The sequence below is a fragment of the Ictalurus punctatus genome, chromosome 1, assembly GCF_001660625.3.
Source record: "Ictalurus punctatus breed USDA103 chromosome 1, Coco_2.0, whole genome shotgun sequence".
Lineage (NCBI taxonomy): Eukaryota > Metazoa > Chordata > Actinopteri > Siluriformes > Ictaluridae > Ictalurus > Ictalurus punctatus.
The window spans coordinates 8,282,452-8,306,823 of record NC_030416.2 but is presented as its reverse complement, the minus strand read 5'-3'; the positions used below and the strand labels follow the sequence as shown (position 1 = coordinate 8,306,823).

Here is a 24,372-nt window from a genome sequence, read left to right as displayed (position 1 = left end):
CTAGGTCTGTAAATATTACTCAGACATTGCACTGCATTAACATGGCTACATATTATTACGTGACATGCAGACTGGCAGAATATGTGATGAAGAATATGGCAGAATCAGTAAAGGCAGTACTTCTATGTGACCGACCTGGTTTTGCTAGCACTCAAATAATGCACACTGGAAGTTTCTAATGTGGTGAGAGGCAGCTGGAATATATAACCATTTACTATATCATATTGCAGTAGCTTGAATGGATCTGCTAATGTGTTCTGGCTAGAATAGATTTGCTAATTTGTGCTCCTTGGTTCTTTCTGTCTGGCACTCTCGCTCTCTCTCGCGCTGTCTGTCTGTGTTTGTGTGTGTGTGTCTGTGCCTCTGCATTTTTCCCCTCTGCCTAAAGGGAGTTCTCTGTCAGAGGAATTCTGTGAAGAGGAGCCTGGTTGTCTTTCTTCATATTGCATGTATATGTGTGTTTCAGGAATTAGTGTTTGTGGTTACATTTGCTCTGTGGATGCTTCATGGTGTTGTGAGAACATGTCCCCTACTCCTGTCTATCTGTCAGCCTCGCTCTCTGTTTCTCTCTCGCATACACTGCACATATGCACAAACATGCACTTAGTCACTCCATGCAGATAGTTTGCTTACATTCCAGTCCTTCGCTTTATCTCTCACTCACGCTCATTCTCTTTCTCCTTCCCACACCTATTGTACTGTATATTTGCACGTATACTTCCACACACACACACACACACACAAGGACATATGTGCACAAACACCACAAACACACATGCGCACACAAAACCCCAACCTAATATAGCCTCTGTTTAGCCAACCTAATATAGCCTCTGCCTTACACCCACACATCATAGACCAACATAGATCATAGAGAAACTATTGCTAGGGTTTTCAAATAATTTTTCATGACAGTTGTGTGTCATCCATTTTGTGTTTTGGGAAGGTGTAGGATACTGTGGCTACAAGGTAAGAAATGTGTTGCAAGAATGACAGTGAGAAAGACAACAGAACGTGATTTCTTTTCTTGTCCTGAGTAATTGTAATGACTTTCTATAGGTGGAATTATGGGACTTGTTGCTATGACAACACTGAAGGCCAACTGGGTTGGAATATACCACTGCCCCAAAGGGGTGGGGGATTGGGGGGGAGGGTGTTAGAAGACTGGCACATGGGTCTGGATGCCAGGGCGATCTATTGCTTGCTCATTGGGAGCTATCAGCCTCTCTGTATTTATTTTCTCTCTCTCTCTCTCTCTCTCTCTCTCTCTCTCTCTCTCTCTCTCTCTCTCTCCCTCTCTCTCTCTCTCTCTCTCTCTCTCTCTCTCTCTCTTTCCTTCATTTCAAAACCACATAAGGCAGAGCTAAACAGTCTGTTAGCTACAGTTAGGTTATACTTTCTTTGGCATTTTGTGCAATTCTTACACCCGAGCAGAAGAACTGTTGTTTTAATTTTGTAGTCCTCTAAAATAGACTGATATGTATTCATGAAAAAGCACTGTAATTCCTACACAGTTCAGAGGAGAGTATGATGTGAGTGACTACTGATAGGGCCACATTATTACCACTTGAGCAGCTGGAACAGGCCGAGCTTTATTGTCTGAATGGAAAACATTTTATATAAAATTTTGTCCCAGAAGTGGGCAATTTTCCAGAATGTATTTAACAGTAAGAAAAATTAAACACAATTCTTCTTCTTATTATTATTATTATTATTATTATTATTATTATTATTATTATATATTTTTTGTTTCTTAAATAACAACACTTTTTAAAATCTATTCATCATTAGCTTAGATTGTGTGGCACATCCATCATACAAGTTGCTGTGAATTAGATATTGCTCTAAAAACGATGTAGTAGAACAAGCACAGCTGCTGTTTAATCAACTGACCATTTGAAAATTCGAAATGCTGTAGTGATTGTTTCCTGATTAAAGCTTTTAATATAAATGACAGTGAAACAAAACAAAATAAGTATAAATACCCCAAATTCTAAAAGAACAGAAGCTATGCTGAATGCAGTAAAAGAAAGAAAGAAAAAAATTATATATATATATATATATATATATATATATATATATATATATATATATATATATATATATATATATATATATATTCCTTTAAGCAGACAACACACAGTTTGATCAAATGTTTTACACCGAATGGTGAATTATCATGATGTAGTGCAGTTGTTTAGAGAGCTGGCACACTTCCAATCAATGATAGAAACATTAATCCTGTTCAGTTTTAATGAATTCCAAGAGTGTGTTATGCAGTGAGTATGTGAACCAAAGCTAACGCACAGGCCTCAATCCAAACCAAACAACCAGCATCAGAATGCTTCATGTAGGAGAATCCTAAAGCTTTAGAACAATGAAAACAGCTAAAGATTTCAGATAATATATGGGCGGACTGGTCATTATTATAAGATGACGCAAAGTTTCTGCTCAGAATTCATACAGGACACTGAAACAGTTGTAGTTGAAAGAGTATTATATTTGTATATACCAGTACTTGTTAATAGGGCTGTAACTAAAGAGTACTGTTCTTTTTTTTTTTTTTTTTTTTTTTTTTTTTTACATTGGATACATTTCTTAGAATTAATAATTTAACAGCAGTCCATTTCAGAAGAATCAAATCATATCTTTGGAAAACCCTTAAAACGTTTCCCATAAAGAGGCATTATGATTGAATTGATGCCAGATATGAGCAAATAGGTCCAGAGAAGTGGCCTTTGTTTTTATCATGTCTTTAGTGATTTTGGGTTGATGAGCTTGGGTCCATATCCATCTTCTGAGTGGTTTCAGTCTACACATTAACCACCAGGCACTGTGTGAGTACTCTTCCATTTCATTAGCCACTTTTTAAGCCAAATTCATCTAGCAGGCTGACAACCTCATTACCACCCCCTCTGATGGTTTTCCTTTCCCATTTGCTTTTCTTTCTACTGTATGTTTTCCTCCTTCTTCCCCAGATTCATCTCTTTCTCTCTTCCCCTACAATGTGATCAGTGGGTTCTCTACAGCGCTCTAATTTTTGCTTTTATCACTCTGTCCTGTTTGGTATAAAGTGATTGGAGGTTTGTAAAAGTATGTGGTGAATGTGACATATTGAAATCTGATGCATCTATACAGCAAGACTGATGTTTAGAAAGCATCTTAAAATGGGACTGTGCTTCCAATTCAGGACTATTCTGCCATTTCTTCATCACTACGAGGGGAAAAAAGATTCCTCAAAACTTCTTTCCTCTCATTTGTACTTACTTTTCTCTCTCTCTCTCTTTCATCGTTTATGTCTTTATCTCACTCCTGTCATGGAAAATCAGAATGGCTATACTCTTCCTTTTGTTATATTCTCTTGTTCATTCTCTCTCTCTCTCTCTCTCTCTCTCTCTCCCTATGTATCTACCAGGGGGCAGGCTGCACAGCGCTGGTTGTTGCCGTGGTAGCAAGGAAGCTGGAGCTTACCAAGGCTGAGAAGCATGTGCACAACTTCATGATGGACACACAGCTCACAAAACGGGTATACACACACAAACAAACACAAACACATCACTGTCTCACAAGTATATAGTATGCTGTCCACCTCACAGGGAAAAATAGAACATTTACATATACTAGGACTGCAATTATATACTAGTATTATGGTTTACAACAGTAAGGAGATTTCCCTTTAAACACACTATAAGATTTTGAAAACCTGGTTGTTGCCTTAGTTACAGAAAAAGTGAAGTTATTTTGATAAAATAATGAAGATAAAGAGGCATCCTTTTAACAAGTCAGTTAACAGCAAACATCAAATATCCCAACAGCTTTCATTACCAAGCGTTTGATTATTACTGGGCCATAGAACCCTAACACTATGTACACTATATTGAGATTTGTAAAAGCACTGTGTTATGCAGACAACCCAAACCAATGTTTCAGTTAGAACACAGTATTGCATAACATCCACTAACATAACAGCCCTCTCTCTTCTTCTCTCTCTACACATCACTCCATCTCTCTCTCTCTCTCTCTCTCTCTCTCTCTCTCTCTCTCTCACTCTCTCTCTGACTTTCTTCTCTCACCGTCCTTTCCTCCCTTCCTCCTTTCAGGTCTGTTTTAATTTTTCATGTAGTTGAAAGTCCCACGCTTCAAAAATAGCTCCCACTATCAAATATGTAGGTTCTATCATTGCCCGCACAGTAGCTAGAGAGGATATCCAGCGATCAATAATTGCACCTCAGATAAAGATAACAATATTTATTGGAATATTGTTATCTTTGGAAGCGTGTCATCTGTGAATTGGGGAACGCTAAATGCCTTAAATGCCTTCAGAAAAAGATAGAGTGAGACAGGGAGGGAGCATGTGAAAGGAATCCATGTTTTTTTTCCGTATTATTATTTCACAAACAGATGCCTCCGCCATACAATTCTGTGGATTAATACATCGAGTCGGCCGATACTATGGTTACGAACGCAGTTACTGTCAGAAACATGACCAGAACTTTGAATAAATGTAATGATTACATCATAGCACAGTTGCCCTGGAGACGGAGTTTACCTTGAACTGGAGAGGAAAAAGAAAAATGGGTGGGTGTTTCCTTCCACTCATCTCTCTTTGATTAACATACTGTACATTTCGAATCAAAGCAAAGATGGCTCATTTCTGTTAGCAACACACATACACTCCTGAACAAAAAAGCACTGATGAAAATGGTTATGTATGCATTGCATTTTACATTTTGAATTTTGATCCAACGCATCCTATGATAAGATAAATCAGGGAATCCAATTAAGGAATGGCTTCTTTTCATGTTTATATAGCATTCTAAACTTTAATTTCTAAAGTTTCAACTTTTTTTTTTTAACCCACAAATCTAAGGCCCTAACTGGAACAGGTACTACACAGTTCCTTATCATAAAGTAATTGCATTTTACAGCAGTGTGAATCTGGCAGGAAAACGGATCACATCACTGACTAGCAGGGCTCAAGAACACACAACAGAGTCCAAGTCCAAATAAAAACAACAGAGCTTCAATTAAACATAAGGAAATGCTTTAAATAAAATCCAACTCAAATTAGGATTGCCCTATGGGTAGTGTTGCTGCCCCACAGCTCCAGGGTTCCTGATCCCGAGTGCGGGTTACTTTCTGTGTCCATGTGGGTTTCCTCTGGGTTTATTGGTTTCTGCCCACCCCCAAAAAATATGCCAGTAGGTGTATTAACTATTCTTATTTACTCTACTATAATTAAGTGCAAATGAGTGTGTGAATTTTGTGAAGTTTGTCCATGGTGTCCTGAAATGGACTGTTATCCCATCTAGGGTGGGGTTTTTTTTCCACCTTGCATCTAGTTCCTGAGAGTCTACACAACTCTGACCAGTGAAGTAATGAAGGAAGAATAAATGAACTAAGATCCAAAAGCTCAGCTTCTAAGTCTATGTTCTCCAGCTAAGTAGCATTCTGCTCACCCAGCCCTGTACGTGTAACTTGAGCAAGCTGTCAGGATTCCTCTACAAAGATATGCGAGTGGAAGTGAGCTTCTCTAACCCCACAGGAATAGCTAAAAAATACTTCTGAATCTTCTCTTTCTGGACCCTTAGCACGACCTCTAAAGCACTTACAGATCTGATGAAGTTTTGTCTGAAACATTGCTTCACTGGAAAACTTTGTGTACTTTACCTCTACTGTTATATACACCAATCAGCCATAACATTAAAACCACTGTCACGTGACGTGAATAACATTGATCATCTCGTTACAGTGGCACCTCTGAATATATTAGGCAGCAAGTGAACAGTCGGTTTTCTAAGTTGATGTGTTGGAAGCAGGAAAAATTGGCAAGCGTAAGGATCTGAGTGACTTTGACCAGGGCGAAATTATGATGGTTAGACGACTGGGTCAGACCATCTCCAAAACGGCAGGTCTTGTGGGGTGTTCCTGATATGCAGTGATTTGTACCTACCAAATGTGGTCCATGGAAGGACAACCGGTGACAGGGTCATGGGTGCTCAAGGCTCACTGATGCGCATTGGGGAGCATGGGGTCATGGGTGCCAAAGGCTATGGGGAGTGGAAACTAGCCCGTCTGGTCCCATACCACGGAAGAGCTTATACTGTAGCTCAAATTGCTAAGAAGTGAATGCTGGCTATGATAGAATGGTGTCAGAACACAGTGGGGCTGTGTAGCAGCAGACCAGTCAGAGTGCCCATTCTGACCCCTGTCCATCACCGAAAGCACCTACAATGGGCATGTGAGCATCAGAACTGGACCATGGAGCAATGGAAGAAGGTGGTTTAGTCTGATTAATCACATTTTTTTACATCATGTGAGCAGCCAGTTGCATGTACGTTGCTTACCTGGGGAAGAGATGACACCAGGATGCACTATGGGAAGAAGGCAAGCCAGCAGAGGCAGTGTGATGCTCTGGGCAATGTTCTGCTGGGAAACCTTGGGCCCTGGCATTCATGTGGATGTTACTTTGACATGTACAGTACCACCTACCTAAACATTGTTGCAGACCAAGTACACCCCTTCGTGGCAATGGTATTCCCTAATGGCAATGGCCTCTTTCAGCAGGAGAATGTGCCTTGTTTATTTAAAACAGGCCATCAATCAAAAACCCGAAGCAAAGTCAGTGTCAGAAACAGGCAGTGATTCAGGCGATCAGCAAACCACATAGAATAGGAAAAATCCAGAAATCATGAAACAAGGTAACAGAACACAGTCAAAACCATAATAGCAAGATAAACAACAAAGGCAAAAATACACTGAGTGTTATTCCACAACTGGCTTAATGCCCAGTGTGTTTAGGTGTATATAGGCGTGTATATAATAGGGTATGCATGATTAAAAGTCAGGTGACTGATAGCGTGTGAGTGAGGGTGAGTGATGGGAGTTTGGCACCAAATCTGACACTGAGGTGACACAGACTAGGCGTGTGTATCAGAATCCAGCAGGACAAAACAAGAGAATGCAAGCAAACACAAGGTTTTTACGTAAATGTGCAGTTTTAAAGAAAGTCTCCTGCAGAAGCTCTTCGGAAAAGTTGCGGCAAAATACTCAAAAAGAAAAAAACACACACAAAAGACTTGAAGTTAACCACAAATGTCTGGACATGAGAAAAGGTAGCTAGACGTTTCTTCTTATCTCAGCATGGGGAACCAGTTAACAGTGGTGCACATTACTAATTTGCAGTATCTACAGGAAAGATGGACATTTGCAGACTCTGGCAAAACTGTTAATGTAATACATATCATTAAACCAAATCATCACTATTTGTTTGTTTTTTTACTAGTAGTCCAATTTAAATGCTGTCTTACTGAGTTTTACTGTCACTTTATCCTGGTCAGGGTTACATTGAATCCGGAGTGTATCCCAGGTACACTGGGTGTGAAGCTTTACTGTGCTATGTACATATCATGATGGACAATCTGGCAAAGATATATCACAATATTTTCAGGTTGGGCTATGATCCACAATCTTATTACACATATTTTTCATGTTGGTTTTTAAGTTTTAAAGTTACTGAATAGAGAAACCAAACTAATACTGATGAAAATATAGCTCTACAAGGAAACATTACCTCAAAGAAAAAGAATAACAGTCACCACAAGGCCAGAGTACCTTTTCAAACAAATTTCAAAGGTTTAAAAAAAAAAAAATAGAAAGTAATCAAGCATGGATGTAAAATAAAGTCACATCACCTCTAAGTAATCTAATCTACTTACAGTCTTCAGTATTTAAAAGTGCAGTAAATGGAAAGGTAATATTGTGTTTAATAGGGTGTTTAATATTAGTATATTTAGTGTGTAAATGCTGTATACGTTGGCTGAGTTGGTTTCCAATTTTTCCCAAAGTTTTATTGAAAACAATGACAAAAATGTGTACTGCGCTTCTCTCTGCATTCTGTTTTCTCTCAGGATTCTCTTTACAACTGAGGAATGGCGGTGATTTTTTTTTCTTCCCCCAAACCCTCATTTTCATCTATTTTGATTGATACAGGTCAAACGCTTTAAATAATCTTCACATCAAACATCAGAATGGGGGGGGGGGGGGGGGGGTGTGTGTGTGATCTCAGACACTGCTGATTTTCTGGGATTTTCACACACAAGAGTCTCTAGAGTTTATACAGAATGGTGCGAAAAATAAAAAACATCCTGTGAGCGGAGGGTCTGCAGGCTGAAACACCTTGTTGATGAGAGAGATCGGAGGAGAATGACCAGACTGGTCTGAGCTGACAGGAAGTCAGCTATAGTAACTCAAATAAGCACTTTTTACAACCATGTTGAGGTGGGTGGGCTTCAAAGGCAGAAGACCACATCAGGTTCCACTCCTGTCAGCCAAGAAGAAGAATCTGAAGCTATCATGGGCTCAGACTCACTGAAACAGGACACTTAAAGACTGGAAAAAGACCAGTTTTTTTCCCCCAGATCTTGCTCTACTCAGTTTCGATGAGCCCATGCCCATGATAGCCTCAGATTCCTGTTCTTGACTGACAGGAGTGGAACCCAATGCGGTCTTCTGCTGTTGTAGCCCACCCACGTTAAGTTTTGATGTTTTTTGCATGCTGAGATGCTTTTCTGCTCGCCACAGTTGTAAATAGTGATTAATGAGTTACTATAGCTCGAACCATGCTGTCCAATTCCCTCTGACCTCTTTTATCAACAAGGCATTTCCACCCACAGAACTATCGCTCACTCCATGTTTTTTGTTTTTCACATCAGTCTGTATAAATTCTTGAGACTGTTGTGTGTGAAATTTTCAGGAGATCAGCAGTTTCTGAAATACTCAAACCAGCCTTTCTGGTACAACATCCACACCATGATTAAAGTTACAGAGATCATATTTTTCACCATTCTGATGTTTGATGTGAACATTAATGGCCGTTAATGTTCACGCATAAAACCATGCAGATACTGACCTGTATCTGCATGATTTTATGCATTGCGCTGCTGCCGCATGGTAGAATGATTGGATAAGTGCAAAAATTATCAGGTGTACAGGTGCTCCTATTAAAGTGGATGGTGAGTGTAAATGGCATTTTAAACTTCAACTCAAACTTTGAGGTGGGTCGTCTTGAAAGGCAGAAGACCACATAAGGTTCCACTCCTGTCAGCCAAGAACAAGAATCTGAGGCTATCATGGGCACAGACTCACTGAAACTGGACAGTTGCAGACTGGAAAAAGACCAGGTGATTTTTTTCCCCCCAACCCCTCATTTTCGACTATTTTGATTGGTATTATATCCTTTGACAGGTAAAATGTCATGGCATCAGTGAAATCTTTCTAGCACTTAGAAGTAGTGCCATGAGGCATTTCCTTACTCTAGCACTGTTTCTGGCCACGGTGCTGTTACACTCATGTGCTTTCCATGTGTGGCTTTCGGCACACATTTGGCGTGTTTCCTTGATGAGCTATACCTTTGCATATTTTGTGAACAACCATTATTGACACTGTGTCTGTTGTGTAAAATCCAGCAGTTCCACATAACTGATGTTAAATGCTGATGACAACTTGGGATGCCATGTCTGAGCGTTTTCAGCGCAACGGACAAAATGTGTTTAGTATCACGGTACACGTGATCTCAATGTAAAAACAGATTGTGGAGACATTTTAATCATTCATGATCTAAAATCGACATATCTCTCACACCTAGTGCTATGCAAATGACATGTTTTCCTTTCACAGTCATAATAATTTCCTGTTAGTCTGACTCTCTTAGAAGAATGGAAGAACCCCTGCTGGGAGCCTTTTTTTTTTTTTCTTGCAGAGGAGCTTTGTGATAAAACAACTGTTTTGTCTTGCATCCTTTATAAATAGCAGCAGAATGAAAAACATCACTTCTCACAATACTTTGTTTCAAATTATATGTCTTATGCAGTACTGACAGGATCATTACCATCTATCTAAATATAGCATAACAAATGTTTGATAGACTGTTGGCTTTATGAAATGTTACTGTGATTGAAACCTAACTGACAGCCAAGCAATGTGGCAACAGCAGTTGAATATTTAAAAAACTATTGTTAAAAATTCATTCAATTTCTATAGACTAAAATCTCAGGATAATATTAAATTAGGTCAAGATAATTCTATCTGAGATAACATGGAGATGACAAATGAGGAGTAACTGGAGGCTCGATATTTATTATAAAATGTTAAATGTAAATATAACGAATTTGACTAATTTATGAAGGCTATTTGCTCTTTTACAGAAAATAAGATGAGCCTATTAGTCTGTAGGCTGTGGATAACCTAGACTTATTTTTTTTTGTCACATTCATTATTTAGCCTATATATTTAATGTATTACATATTAAATTAAACGCAAATGAAATCAATAAATAGCAGTTGATTTTAGAAAATCGGTGCATTGTTGTCTTTCAGAGGAAATGGGAATAAAATCTTTAAATACAATTTTCCTTTTTTTTTTACTTTTGGGGTAATCAGATGTTAAAATGCTATAATTTTACTTTTTTACTTTATAATTAAGGAATGTTGGTACAGTTATGGCTCCTTTTAATGTCTACACTCACCATCCACTTTAACAGGAACACCTGTACACCTGCTCATTTATGCAGTTATCCAGTCAACCAATCATGTGGCGGCAGCACAATGCATAAATGCATATCATGCAGATACAGGTCAAGAGCTTTAGTTAATGTTCATATCAATCGAAAATGTGATCTCTGTGACTTTACCCATGGTATAGTTGTTGGTACCAGATGGGCTGGTTTTGAGTATTTCAGAAACTGCTGATCTCCTGGGACTTTCACACACAAGAGTCTCTAGAGTTTATACAGAATGGTGCGAAAAATAAAAAGCATCCTGTGAGCTGAGGGTCTGCAGGCTGAAACACCTTGTTAATGAGGTGGGCGGGCTTCAAAGGCAGAAGACCACATCAGGTTCCACACCCCTCCCTCCCCCAAGATCTTGCTCTACTCAGTTTCGATGAGCCCATACCCATGATAGCCTCAGATTCCTGTTCTTGACTGACAGGAGTGGAACCCAATGTGGTCTTCTGCTGTTGTAGCCCACCCACCTAAAGTTTTGATGTTTTTTTTCCTTCTGAGATGCTTTTCTGCTCGCCACAGTTGTAAATAGTGATTAATGAGTTACTGTATCCTTCCTGGCAGCTCGAACCAATCTGTCCAATTCCCTCTGACCTCTTTTATCAACAAGGCATTTCCACCCACAGAATTATCGCTCACTCCATGTTTTTTTGTTTTTAGCACCATTCTTTATAAATTCTTGAGACTGTTGTGTGTGAAATTTTCAGAAGATCAGCAGTTTCTGAAATACTCAAAACAGCCTTTCTGGTACAACATCCACGCCATGGTTAAAGTTACAGAGATCATATTTTTCACCATTCTGATGTTTGATGAGAACATTAACGGCCATTAATGTTCACGCATAAAACCACGCAGATACTGACCTGTATCTGCATGATTTTATGCATTGCGCTGCTGCCGCATGGTTGAATGATTGGACAAGTGCATAAATTAGCAGGTGTACAGGTGTTCCTGTTAAAGTGGATGGTGAGTGTAAATGGCATTTTAACCTTAAATTATTTTATTCATAGAAAAAACACAAATTAAAAAAAAAAAAATCAAAACAAACTTTCAGCCTTATCCAAACTGGAGCACGCTCCTGAGTCCTACACAACTCCCTCTCTGATAGTAAGTTGCTTGCTTATAGTTTTTTAAAATTTATTTATTTTTTACACGTTATTATCTATTATTATTAGACTTGGATTGTGACTTGGAACCAGCACATTAATATAATCCTGGCATTCATGTTCATCGAACTCGGGTCCGAGCCGTGCCGTTATACAGAAATAATTCACAACTTCTGACCAATCAGATTTGGCATACCATTATGCCCTTAATTCATGAGTCTATATTGGTGTGTATTAGGCTGTGACAATCAGTACCTTTCCTGTGTATTAGTATGGACCTGATGACTCCCACATATCTTTCTCTCTCTATCAGATTAAACCTGTGCGGTAATGGCTGAAGGTTAACACTTGTATAATTAAAAACACTGACCTCTGCTATTTAATCAAAGCACTGTCATACTAAATCTGAAGCTAAAAAAGCATGCCCCCATGCCATCCAGTGGCCAGAGGAACACCGCCAAATCAGGATGCTATTAAATATGGGAAGCTTCTGTCTTCCCTGCACCACCCTTGCAAAGTCTCCTCAATCATTTTCCCTTAACCAATTTCTCTTTAGTTAATTAATCATTGGCAGTATGATATGTCAGTGGCACTAACCTACTGTACAGAAACAAGATTCCGATTTAACTGGAATCATGAGTGGATCTTTAAAATGGCAAATGAAACCACCATAATGGATATTACAGCTGTAACAGACATGTCCCTCTGATAATTTTGTCTCGATCTTATATGGTGGAAAAGAAAAAAAGCAGACCTATAAAGATTCGTACTTAAAGTGCACCTATTATGCTTTTTCATATATTACCTTTCATGTAGTGTGTTATATAGCTGTTTATATAACTGCATTATATAGCTGTTTTGGTCCTGGACATGATGTTAAACTGCATCCAATAAGGAGGTCGGTAGCAGGGCGTCTGATGTTGGTCTTGTAACAGATGAATCCTTTTTCTGATACAGAAAAGGTCAATGATACAGCCACCTTGCTGGCATGCGGAGGAACCAGAGTGCTGGTCAACAAATGGCACCCCCAGACTAGTTAGTTTTGTCACTGCTGGGCAACTTTCAAATCCGTCAAGGCTGTTACACCTGTGTGTACCACTTGAGTCTGGATCTGGAAGCCCAGAGAGACTGCCGGTGGGGGGCACTACACCGTCTGTCTTATTTCTGGGCAAGGAGTGTTGAGAGGAGATATAGCTGTTTGTGAATGTAAAAAAGTCTGCAACTTTTCAAAAATCACAGTGCACGACAAATGGAGTTATTGACTCCCAAAAGAAAGAACCGATTCTAAACAGCTGAAACGAGTCGTTAGTAATCCCAGACTTACTTCCTGTATGAACCTATGTAGGTTTGTAACAAAAAAACCCACCTCTGGTCTTCATTGGCTGCTCGCAAGTAACGTGTACTTTGACCCGCCCTCAAACACTACAGTTCCGGTTGCGTCCTGAAATAGTTAGGTTCGTGTCTAGAAGACATCGTTTTCTGTGTTGCAAAAACAAAACCACTTTGCATGGACTCCCAAAGGATGAGGATATAAAGCATCAGTGGTTAGAATTCATTTTAAAACGATACCACAGCAGTTAATTGACGACTGCTTCTCAAATCTAGCTGAAGTCAACGTGGGATTTGCGAAACGATTATTCATTAAAGATGCGGCTGTACCCACTTTATTTGGACAACCTGTAAGTATGATTAATTATTTATGTATATATTTTCTACAGAGTGTTCTAAATACATGGTTTTGTGCTGTGTACATGTACAGACAGTGCACAGCTGTCTAACAACCGGCTAACTCACATGATTGTCAAACTACATATAAACTTACCACTGAGAAATGTCCTGTTCTCGTCGTACTTGCGATGGTGGTTCGGGTTGATCGTCCGATGCATCACTATCAGACTCGGGCTCAAATTGCTACGGTGAAACCGACATTATCACGGTTTTAAAAAACGGCGTTTCCTTTCCGACACGCGCTGTAAGCGGTAGACCGATCACAACAGACTGGGACATCTGACCAATCAGAGCAGAGTAGGTTCTCTGAAAGGAGGAGTTTAGAATGAACGGATCCTTGAACGGATCGTTCGTGACACTGGGAAAAAAGGTAACGCTGCAATGTACATTATGAGAAAATTAAAGTGTGTTTTGACCTTGGATGCATGTAAACCTATTGTATGAGACTTTTAAAACAAAATTAGACACATTTAAAAGGCATAATAGGTGCACTTTAACATGATATGAGCAAATCTTTTCTTGAAACACTCTTTCTGCCAAGATGAGAAGTGTTTTGGTTTTGCATGCGTATGCTTCAGGAGCATGCTTACTTGGACTTCTCTCTTGAGATCTGCTTCTTGGGTGCGAGCTGTTGCTAAAGGAGTTGTTATGGCATTGTGTCCTTACAGATAAAGAATGCAGCAGCCAACGTTCTTCGGGAAACATGGCTGATCTACAAACACACCAAGTTGATGAAGAAGATCGATCACTCGCGTGTGCGCAAGCACCAGAGGAAATTCCTGCAAGCCATCCACCAGTGAGAAAAACAAATGCATACACACTCAGTCCAGCCTCCTTTATTCATTCTCAGACACTCCTTGAGAATCGATTTCCAAGCATCACACTTGGTATTGATTCCCATATGATGTTCACATGTACCCAAACAATAATAAGCACATAATATACTTTCAAATTAGACTAAGCAGGCAGATGATCTCCATTGCCTACTCATTGTTTATGGCATAGTTTGGCATTTTCACACTGGTATAATAACAGGAGCTTTAGTTGCAGCCAGCTGGATTGCAGAAGATCCAAAGAGCATGTGAAGTGCATTTTGGCTTCACTAACAGTTATGTTTGGAGTACTTTAGCAGCAGTTAGCCTGCCTGACCTAACAGTAGGATTGATCCCAATTCCTGGAGATCTACATACCTGAAAAGGTCAGTTCCAACTCAACTGCCAACACTCCTGAATACTCTAATGAGCTAAATTGATCTTCTGGATCAGATATGTCCCATTAGGTATGAGATACTGCATTTCAGTAGTCTGTATCATGCTTTTATCAGCTTGTGGAAGTGCATATCACCTAAGTCACGTGAGTGGCCTCTTGCAGTACAGTACATGAAAAGTAGTGTGTAGCTCCTGCAAGCAAGCTCAAAGTAAGCAACACTAATTTGACTACTGTTGATTACTTTCAAAACCAAGTACAAATAAATTTTACTCATTTCAGTCATTTCAGTTTGATAACTCCCTACATTTTTTAACCAGCTGGCTTGTTAACTAACCGGCTTGTTAACTAGCTTTCAAAGTGAGGTAATGAAGTGAGCTTTCAAGTGAAGATGGTGCAGTTGGCTACATAAAACCCAGGTTGAACAAAGTCAAAAAGATGTTCTTTTCGTAAAGTCTACAATTACTGTATGTTCATTTATTCCCTTATAGAAGTAAATTGCCAAAAGTATTGACCGTTTTCAAGAAACGGACAAAAATATACAATGAGAAAGAAGAAAAACACTTTGAAACTGAAATCAGTGAGCTCAGGGGCAAAAATTTAACATGGTTTCAAATAACAGCTTTTCTTTGTTAACATTTTTCTAAGCTTTGTTTTCGCTGAATGCGCTGCCAGAGTTTTCGTTTATGCTTTAAAAGTTTTCATTTATGCTCCACAAGTTTACATTCGCCATTCTGGCACAAACCTCTCGTGTGGGCGGGACTTTACAGCGTTTTACTCTCATTGGTTAGTGAGATTTGGATTGACGGCTGTAGATTAGGATCGACGGTTGGAGTGTCCAGCTGAGGAGGAGGATGATAATGACGACGACACTCCGTGCTGCTCCTGAGACATAATCTCCAAAAAATACCAGTATGAGAGTATGAGACTATCCAAACTTCGAATAGTAATTATGAACTAATATTCTGACTAAGTAAGTCAGGAAGTAATTTCCACCACAAAGTACAAACACTATTACTATACAGAGAACCGCATTCAGAAATGACAAAATTCAAAATTCACACCACTGAAGTGTCTCTCTACTAGCTAGTGAGAATAAATTGCTGTTAAGCCCCGCCCACACTAGAGATTTGTGCCAAAATGGCTAACATAAACTTTGAAAAACAAAAATGGTAAAAAAACAAATATAGCAATAGTTTGTATGCTTATTATACATATTTTTCCATCATTCCTAAATCATTTTCTCCATTATTATTTTTTAAAAAATTGACTCAGAATATGATACGGGCATTATAATAAATTGCTGCTTAAAGGATTCGTCCATTTTGACTTGCAGCAGCACTATACATTGAGTCTCAGCTTTATACCACATTGTGATGTCGTGTCCAGCTAACCTTTCTAAACTTTCTGGAATGTAATGACCCCAACAATTGAAGTAAATCTGATAAAATTGTATTTTATTTGGGAAAGGCATGATTGCTTTGACGTTAGCGTGCTTACTCAGTCATGTTCGATGGAAGCTATGGTGTTATAATTTGTGAATTATATCATTCACCTTTTTTTTATGTTTTAAACTGCAAGCAATGCTAAGAACAATTTGGTGATGTTGGCCAGGATACTGTCATGAATTACTGCAATAATGCATTGTGTGTCTCCGTGTCTGTGTTTTCAGACTGCGAAGTGTAAAAATGGAGCAAAGAAAACTGAGTGACCAGGCCAATACACTAGTGGACCTCTCAAAGGTGAGAGCACACCTAACCACTTTACCATTCACCACACACATGCATTTTTACAAACCGACATCTATTGAGAAATTGGGGCGTTAACCCAAGTACTCTGATTCTGTACAACTCAACATGCGCACAAGCATCATTACCTCCTGTTATCACCTCCAAAGTGACACACACACACACACACACACACACAGCTCTGCCTGCCCAAATATATCTCAGTAATTCTGTTTCCATGTTGACCTGCTTGTTTCTGTAGCTTTGCGTCTCCTAGCAACCAGAACCACTGTTAAAGCAGGGATGTCAGTGGGAGTTTGTGGAGAGACATGGAGAGAGAACGAACCAGTTTTAATACAACAAGTTCATAGTGTGTGTGAGTTTCAGACACTAGGAGAGGAGAGAGACAGAGAGAGTGCGAATCTTAGGCTGTATGTATACATGTGTCTGAGACGGAAAACAAGTGTTCTGTGTGACTGTGTATCACTTAGCGTGCTCTAAATGCCTTTGTTGAATTCCACTCACTTGTTTTCCTTCGGGGAATCCCCATCATCGCCATCTTAAGGGCTGTTCCTATGCTTTGTTAGGTCTTTGTTAGGTTATAGCTGTCAACTTCAGGAACAGAACCCAGATATTTGGCTTTTTCAAGACAGCAAAAATGGTGTAAACAATTTTGGTTTGCTAATACCCAGAATGGGTTTTAAGCATTCATGTACTCATACATCTATACGTGAAATAAAATCTAATAAATGACATAATCTGTTTATACTGTAAGTAGCCATTTGTGTGATGTAGGTGTTATTTCCATGTAGTGAGGGAAAACAGAAGTGTTAAAAATAATATCGGAGGACAAATGTGGCACTGCTGTTCAGAAACAGTCCACTTTATTCAGCTGTAACATACGTGCGATTAGCACATACAAGAATTTTCCTGAGAATACTGAGAAAAGAATGGAAAACCTGAGGGTATAAGAACAGTTACGGAATTCCATCATTTCAAATACATAATGCAAATCAAAATCTAGACCTGTTACCAGTGACGGCTGGTCATGATATTAGACGGGAAGTCTCAATCTAATATCTTTCAGTCACGTGACAATGAATTGATTAGGGCTGAGCAATGTACTGTATCCATGTTTTATCAATGGAATAATAAGGAGGTTGTGGGGCAAACTATTACACACACACACACACACACACACACACACGTAAAGGCAGATAGGCAGCTACGTTAATGCAGTGGTTTCTCCTAATACCAAACAGGGTAACAATTAATAACTCGTTCATTAAAACCAAAAAACACTAAATGTACCATTAGCGGAGTATCTTTAAAAGTCAGACTTAATCCTGCTAGCCCATTTATACCAGTAACTCATGCCTGTTGTTTAATTTGAGCTCCACTGACTATTTAATAATTTATTAATGGTATTCAAGCAATGTAAAAAAAAAAAAAAAAACCTCAGCACCGCACTGCTGAGAGTACAGGAAAATGTTTTGAGGTTCTGGTCCAAGATCATACTAGAAATTAGGTTGAAATTAACTTACAGTGGTGCTTGAAAGTTTTTCTCTATTTCTGCATAAATAGGACCTAAAACATCATCAGATTTTCACACAAGTCCTAAAAGTAGGAAAAGAGAACACAATTAAACAAATAAGACAAAAATATTATACTTGGTGATTTATTTATTGAGGAAAATGATCCAATATTAGATATCTGTGATCGGCAAAAGTATGTGAACCTATGCTTTCAGTATCTGGTGTGACCCTCTTCAATAACTGCAGCTAAATGTTTCCGGTAACTGTTGATCAGACCTGCACATCGGCTTGGAGGAAATTTATCCCATTCCTTAGTACAGAACAGCTTCAACTGTTCTGTTGGGATGTTGGTGAGTTTCCGCACATGAACTGCTTGCTTCAGGTTCTTCTACAATATTTCTATTGGATTAAGGTCAGGTTGTGGGCTTAGGGCCATTGACTTGCTGCATGACCCACTTTCTCTTTGTTATTCAGTTCAAAGACAGATGTCCTGACATTTTACTTTAGAATTTGCTGGTATGATTCGGAATTCATTGTTCCATCAATGATGGCAAGTCGTTCTGGCCCAGATGCAGCAAAACAGGCCCAAACCATGAGATTACCACCAGCATGTTTCACAGATGGGGTAGTGTTCTTATGCTAACTATATTAACATTAGCCCATGTGAGACAGGCCTTTAGTTGCTTAGAAGTTGGTTTCCTTTGTGACCTCTCAGACTACTCCACATCTTGCTGTTGGAGTGATCTTTGTTGGTCGAGCACTCCTGGGGTGGGTAACAATGGTCTTAAATTTTCTTCATTTGTACACAATCTGTCTGATTGTGGATTGGTGGAGTCCAAGCTCTTTAGAGATGGTTTTATAACCTTTTCCAGCCTGATGAGCTTCAACAACTCTTTTTCTAAAGTTTTCAGAAATCTCCTTTATTCCTGCCATGATACACTCCCTCAAACATGTGTTAAATAAAACAGGGCGCTCACTCACACCTGAATGTCATCCCATTGATTGAAAACACCTGACTTTAAATTCACCTTCAAATTAACTGCTTAAAGCTTAGAGCTTCACATACTTTTACCACTCGCAGCTATGTAGAGTAATATTGTATCATTTTCCTCAATAAATAAATGACCAATTAATGTCTACTTTAAGGACTTTGTAAATATGACCTAGAAAATCGGATGATGTTTTAGGTCATATTTATGCAGAAATAAAGATAATTCTAAAGGGTTCACAAACTTTCAAGCACCACTGTCCATATTGGTTTTTAACAAAGGCAAACAAAAGTTAACAAAAGAAGGTCAGTGCTACAAATCAATGTCTGGAATTAAGATACTGAGAAAATTCAGTTTTATTACTAAATTGAAAATAGCAGATGCACTTGATCAATAAATATAGAGAATATGACAAATCTCACCTGCTATGAAACTCTTTAACCCTTTCATGCAAAAACTGATTATGAGCATATTCACTTCATTATTATTACTTAAAAATTCACATAATATATGAATTTTTATTTTGCCTAAATATCACATATTAAAAAGTCGTAGTCGTATGTGTAGGTATGCTATGAGCAAAAAACCTTAACCATTAAACATTATACCTGGGAAAAAACAACAACATAACAATAATTTTAAAAAATCTTTAAATGCCTTTGTAGAAAAAAAAAGTTACCATTCAGGTCTAAAATATTTAAAGTTGAAGACTAAATTAGAGAAGAGAAAGTATTACAGAAATGTTCTTTTCTGTTATAGAAATATTATAATTGTATTATAGAGAATTTCATTTTGGAAAGTTTTTTTTTTTTTTTTGTCTAAATTGGCTGTTCAGAAGTGTGAACACTATGCAAGAAAGGTTAACATCTAACATTCATAACACATTCATGTAAGAAAGCGTGCTTGCCACCAGCAGCCTTCTAATTCCAAAACACAGCATGAAACACCACCATCCCAAAAGATCTGGCCTCAAGATACAGTAATTATCCAAAACAGTCATGATTACAACAGAACACTTTAGCTAGAACTTTAAGTAGCTCTTCTACCTGGCTCACCTCAGGAACCCGCTGGGTTACACAGTCAGACCATTTTATCGCATATTACACAGAAATAAGTGATTAATATCGTACTTTATTGATCGCAGTCAGTTCATATCTATGAGTGGTCACAAGTCTGACATTGGGCCTGTTCACACTGGTGTCCCTCAGGGCTCGGTTCTTTCCCCCCTTACGTTTTAGCATTTATATTTTTCCACTTGGTCAGCTTTTAAGATCACTCGGCCTTACCCATCACTTTTACCCAGGTCAACATGTGGATGTTTTCTTCCTTTCGAATTGTATTTCTGAGATAAAAAAAAATTATATAGGTAACAAAATATGTCAAAGTTTCAAAGTAAATGCCAGTCTGACATTTGACCCTCATGTGTAGAACACTGTCACAACTTCCTTTGTCTATCTCAGAAATATTGCGTGCTTACAGTCGATGCTGTCGTGTCCCCCCCCCCCCCCCCCCCCCCAACTTCGACTACTGTAATGCACTTCTCATCAGAGTTTCTAAATCCGCACTCAATGAACTGCAATATTTGCAAAATACGGCAGATACCATCCTGACTGGTACCTGGGTGTGTGATTACATAACCCTTATTCTAGAGTCCTTGCACTGGCTCTGTCACGTACCGAGTTGATTTTAAAATCCTTACACTGACTTCTAATTGTTTTCTTGTTATGTATAGTCATTCGTAATTCTTTTTTCGTTTTGCTTTTTGTGTGTGTGCCTGTGTGTCTTCATAGAAAATTTTTTAAACTGATAGTTTCGAATGTCTACATTTTTTTGTGTTCTTGTAAAGCGCTTTGAGAAAGCAACTTTTATAGGCGCTATACGAAAGAAAGTTATTATTATTACTATTAACAACATTATCTAAACATCTGTCTTATTCTTTCTTTTAGTAATCCTCATGACCTCACAGTTACGTCTTTTCATCCTCATTCCCTTTCTATCACATTCCCTTTCTGAATCTTTGACACGTTGTGGCCTACATAAATGTTTCCCTCTGCATGTTCACTATCATTTATTCTCTTCATTGCTTCTCTGCTCCCACCGTTTTTCTTTCACACTTTCTCTTCCTGTCTCTGACTATCTCTTACTCTCTGTCTCTTTCTCATTTTCCGTCTTTCTCTTTGGTGTCCTCTCCCAATCCCTCTCTTGTATACTCTAATGGTTGTTCTTTTTCTGTTGCCATTCTCTCGCCTCATTTTTCTTGCCCATCTCTCTGGCCTGTCTTCTCCTCTCTTCATAACTCTCTGTTTCTCCCTCTTTTCATTTCTTCATATTTGTCCATTTTATCTGTTCCTGGGTTGATTTTTTTGCCTGTCTCTCATCTTGTTTTTTCCCCCCTGAACCATCTCTCCCTCTCTTCTTGAGGTTCTTACTCTTCTGTCTGTCTTTCTCTATCGTTACCTATTTCTGTCATCTTCTCCACGTCTACCTCTGTCCCGCTTTCTCTTTCTTTGCCTGTCCCCCCGCCCATCATCTCCCGTTCCATTTGCCAACGTCTTTCTATTTGTCTCTCTCTGGGGGAAGAGTAGATGCAGAGCGTGATGTATGAGCTCATGTCTGAGCTGAATGACCGCAGTGAGGATCTGGAGCGCCAGATGTTGAGCTTGGAGCAGCGAGTAGAGCAGCTCACGGCAGGTTTCAGCGCTCTGCCTGCTCACCTCTCAGCCACACTAAACGCGCAGCACACTGCACTCATCCGCTTGCTGCAGGAGCGAGATGCCAAGACCCCCAGCCCAAGCGTGCCCGCCCTCATCACTCCCACGCCCAGTGCCAACAACCAGGCCTCAGACGAAAGCCCCAACACCAGTACATCCAACTGCTGAGAACCGGAGGCTTTGCCAAAGCTGGAAAAGGAATGGTGTGGAGACTGAAAGACTGGGAGGAATCAGGTTCAACGGTGTGAAGTCAGTTTGGGAATAAAGTAACGAGTTGCACACAGATATGAAGCTGATGATGAGGGAGGAGGGGAGTGTGAGCGAGATAAGAGAGAGTAATTAAATGAAAAGCAAAATACTTTAATGGAATCTGCACTAATTGGAGGAAAAAAGTGTCTCTCCCTCCATCAGGAAATGAATCACCATGGCTTAGGACACATTTTCTACCTGACTGCTAACCACAAATTAACAAGCATCCCTTTAACAAGAACTCTAGTCAATTCCAAGACTAAAGGCAAGACATAAACACAGAGACACATGCCAGGCCTGCCCTTACGATCTATTCACAGGACATGGAATTCAGACCCAGCGCAAACACTGTGTCAGAGACACACACACACACACACACACACACACACACACACACACAACAATGCACTAAATCCTCACCACTGAACACTGCCAGTTGGACCGTTTTTCAAGGACGATTCGCTCACTTCTGCACGGAATGAGAACTGCCATATTTCGTGGAATAAACACGAAAGCCTATTCACACTGTTATCATGAATGTCTGCATTTGAAAACTCATGCACTCTTTTGCTCTTAATCTCTGTCTTGCACACACAAACATACTTTCTCTCAATATCTGCTACCAAAGTGCTGTCTATAAGGCAACAGGAACAAAGGATGTGGTCAGAGGTATACATATACAAAAGTCCTCAAAACCTCAATGTTACCATGGGGGAAAGCAGAAATCATTTTAGAATCCAAACGGCGTCTTTATCCACCTGAAAGATGAGACAGCCATTTGCAGCGAGGGGAAACCGAAGCCAGTCAATACACACACACACACACACACACACACACGCACGCAACTTAACAGCTGCTCACAAGGGAATAAACTGTAGAGTTGAGAATTAGTCTTTCTGTGAGTGTAACTGATCCTGTGCTAATGGTATATGTTGGGAATAAGAGACTCTTTCCTGCTGACCCTCATTTCTACAGAGACCATTCTTTCTGAAAACTGTCTCATAGTGACATCCTGTGGCCGGAATACTGAATTACATCTGCTTGGAATTATTGAAAATGATGCTGTTAACTAAAACTAGCTTTGTATAGCTGTTTTTTTTTTTTTTTTTTTTTTTTTTTTTTAAATTAATGAATTTAATTATTTATTGTTTATTTATTTATTTTTTACCATTAACGATTACTAACACAGTTATAGCGAATATTTACTACTAATATACTATGGCATCCTTCTCATTCATCATGACAGTTAATGGTCACTGTATTAATACTGACTTTAATAATATTAACTATTGCTAAGGGATTTTCGGTTTGAGGTTGAAATTATTTTGTAATTTTATTTTACCAGAGAGAATTAATAAAGTATATATCTTTATAACGTCTCAGTGGCTATGTTGCACTTTCTCTTCTGCCATTATTACGAGTGTTACTAGCTGTATGTTCTTACAGTGCGGTGAAAGTGTTTGCCCCCTGTCTGAATTCCTGAATTTCAAACACTGAATGACATTACATCTTTAACCAAATCCTAATAATGCATAGAAGGGAACGTGATAGACATTTTATGTATTTATAACACCCAATCCACATGTATGAAAAAGTGATTGCCCCCTTCCTTTCAATAGCTGGTACCACCCTTAGCAGCAATAAGTGCAAACAAATGCTTTCTGTAGTTGATAGTGACTTGCAACACCTTTGGAGAAAGTTTGACCCACTCTTCCTTGCAGAAATGCCTCAGCTCAGTGACATTTGTAGGCCTTTGAGAACGAACTGCGCTTTTCAGGTCCTGCCACAACAATTTAATAGGGTTTAGGAATGGACTTTGACTAGGCCATTTCAAAAGTTTGACCACAAGCCATCACACTACCACCATCAAGCTTCACAGTTGTTGCGAGGTTCTCGCTAGATATAATGGGGCCCATTTCAGCGTAAAAGCTCCACTTTAGATTCATCTGCCCATGATACATTATTCCAGAACTCATGGATCATCTACGTGTTTACTGATGAATTTGAGACAAGCATTTATATTCTTCTTGGCTAGCAATGGTTTCCACCATGCTATTCTTCCAATGGATCCCATTCTTGCCCAGTGTATTTTTCTGATTGATTAATCATGAACACTGACCTTAACTGAAGCAAAAGAGGCCTGCAGTTCTTTAGATATTGTTCTTGGGTTCTTTGTCATTTCCTGAATGATTTTACGCCTAGCTCTTGAGAGATTTTGGGAGGGTGTCCACGCCTGGGAGGACTGACTACAGTTCCAACCTTTCTCCATTTGGACAGAATCTAAATCTAAAGAGAGAAAAAAGATGTACACTCTACCAGATGTTCATCACCAAACCTATTTTCTACTTATGGAATGAGAAGTGTGTCCAAAATTTCAGTGTACACTTGTGCATTGACTGTTTAGGTCTCCCCTGGTCCTTTACCTGACATACAACGCCATAACATAAATGACTGGGGGGAATTTGATTGTTTTCTTCAGACAGTCATCATTATATCTTTCTTTAGAAGGGCACCAGAGAAAAGTTCCAGTTGACTCCAGTTCCTGCCCATTTCTTTTTCA

General features: G+C 39.1%; 1 protein-coding gene across 2 annotated transcripts in view; it reads left to right on the top strand.

Moving 5' to 3' along the window:
* Positions 1-23,207, top strand: part of kcnn3 (potassium intermediate/small conductance calcium-activated channel, subfamily N, member 3) — a 98,762-nt gene extending 75,555 nt beyond the window's left edge. For both annotated transcript variants that reach the window (XM_017495446.3, XM_017495365.3), the window contains 4 exons: positions 3,416-3,526; positions 14,064-14,191; positions 16,274-16,343; positions 21,438-23,207. In XM_017495446.3, the coding sequence (XP_017350935.1) occupies positions 3,416-3,526; positions 14,064-14,191; positions 16,274-16,343; positions 21,438-21,731 (603 nt within the window). In that variant the 3' untranslated portion in view covers positions 21,732-23,207. The remainder of the gene's footprint in view (positions 1-3,415; positions 3,527-14,063; positions 14,192-16,273; positions 16,344-21,437) is intronic.
* Positions 23,208-24,372: the final 1,165 nt, after the last annotated feature.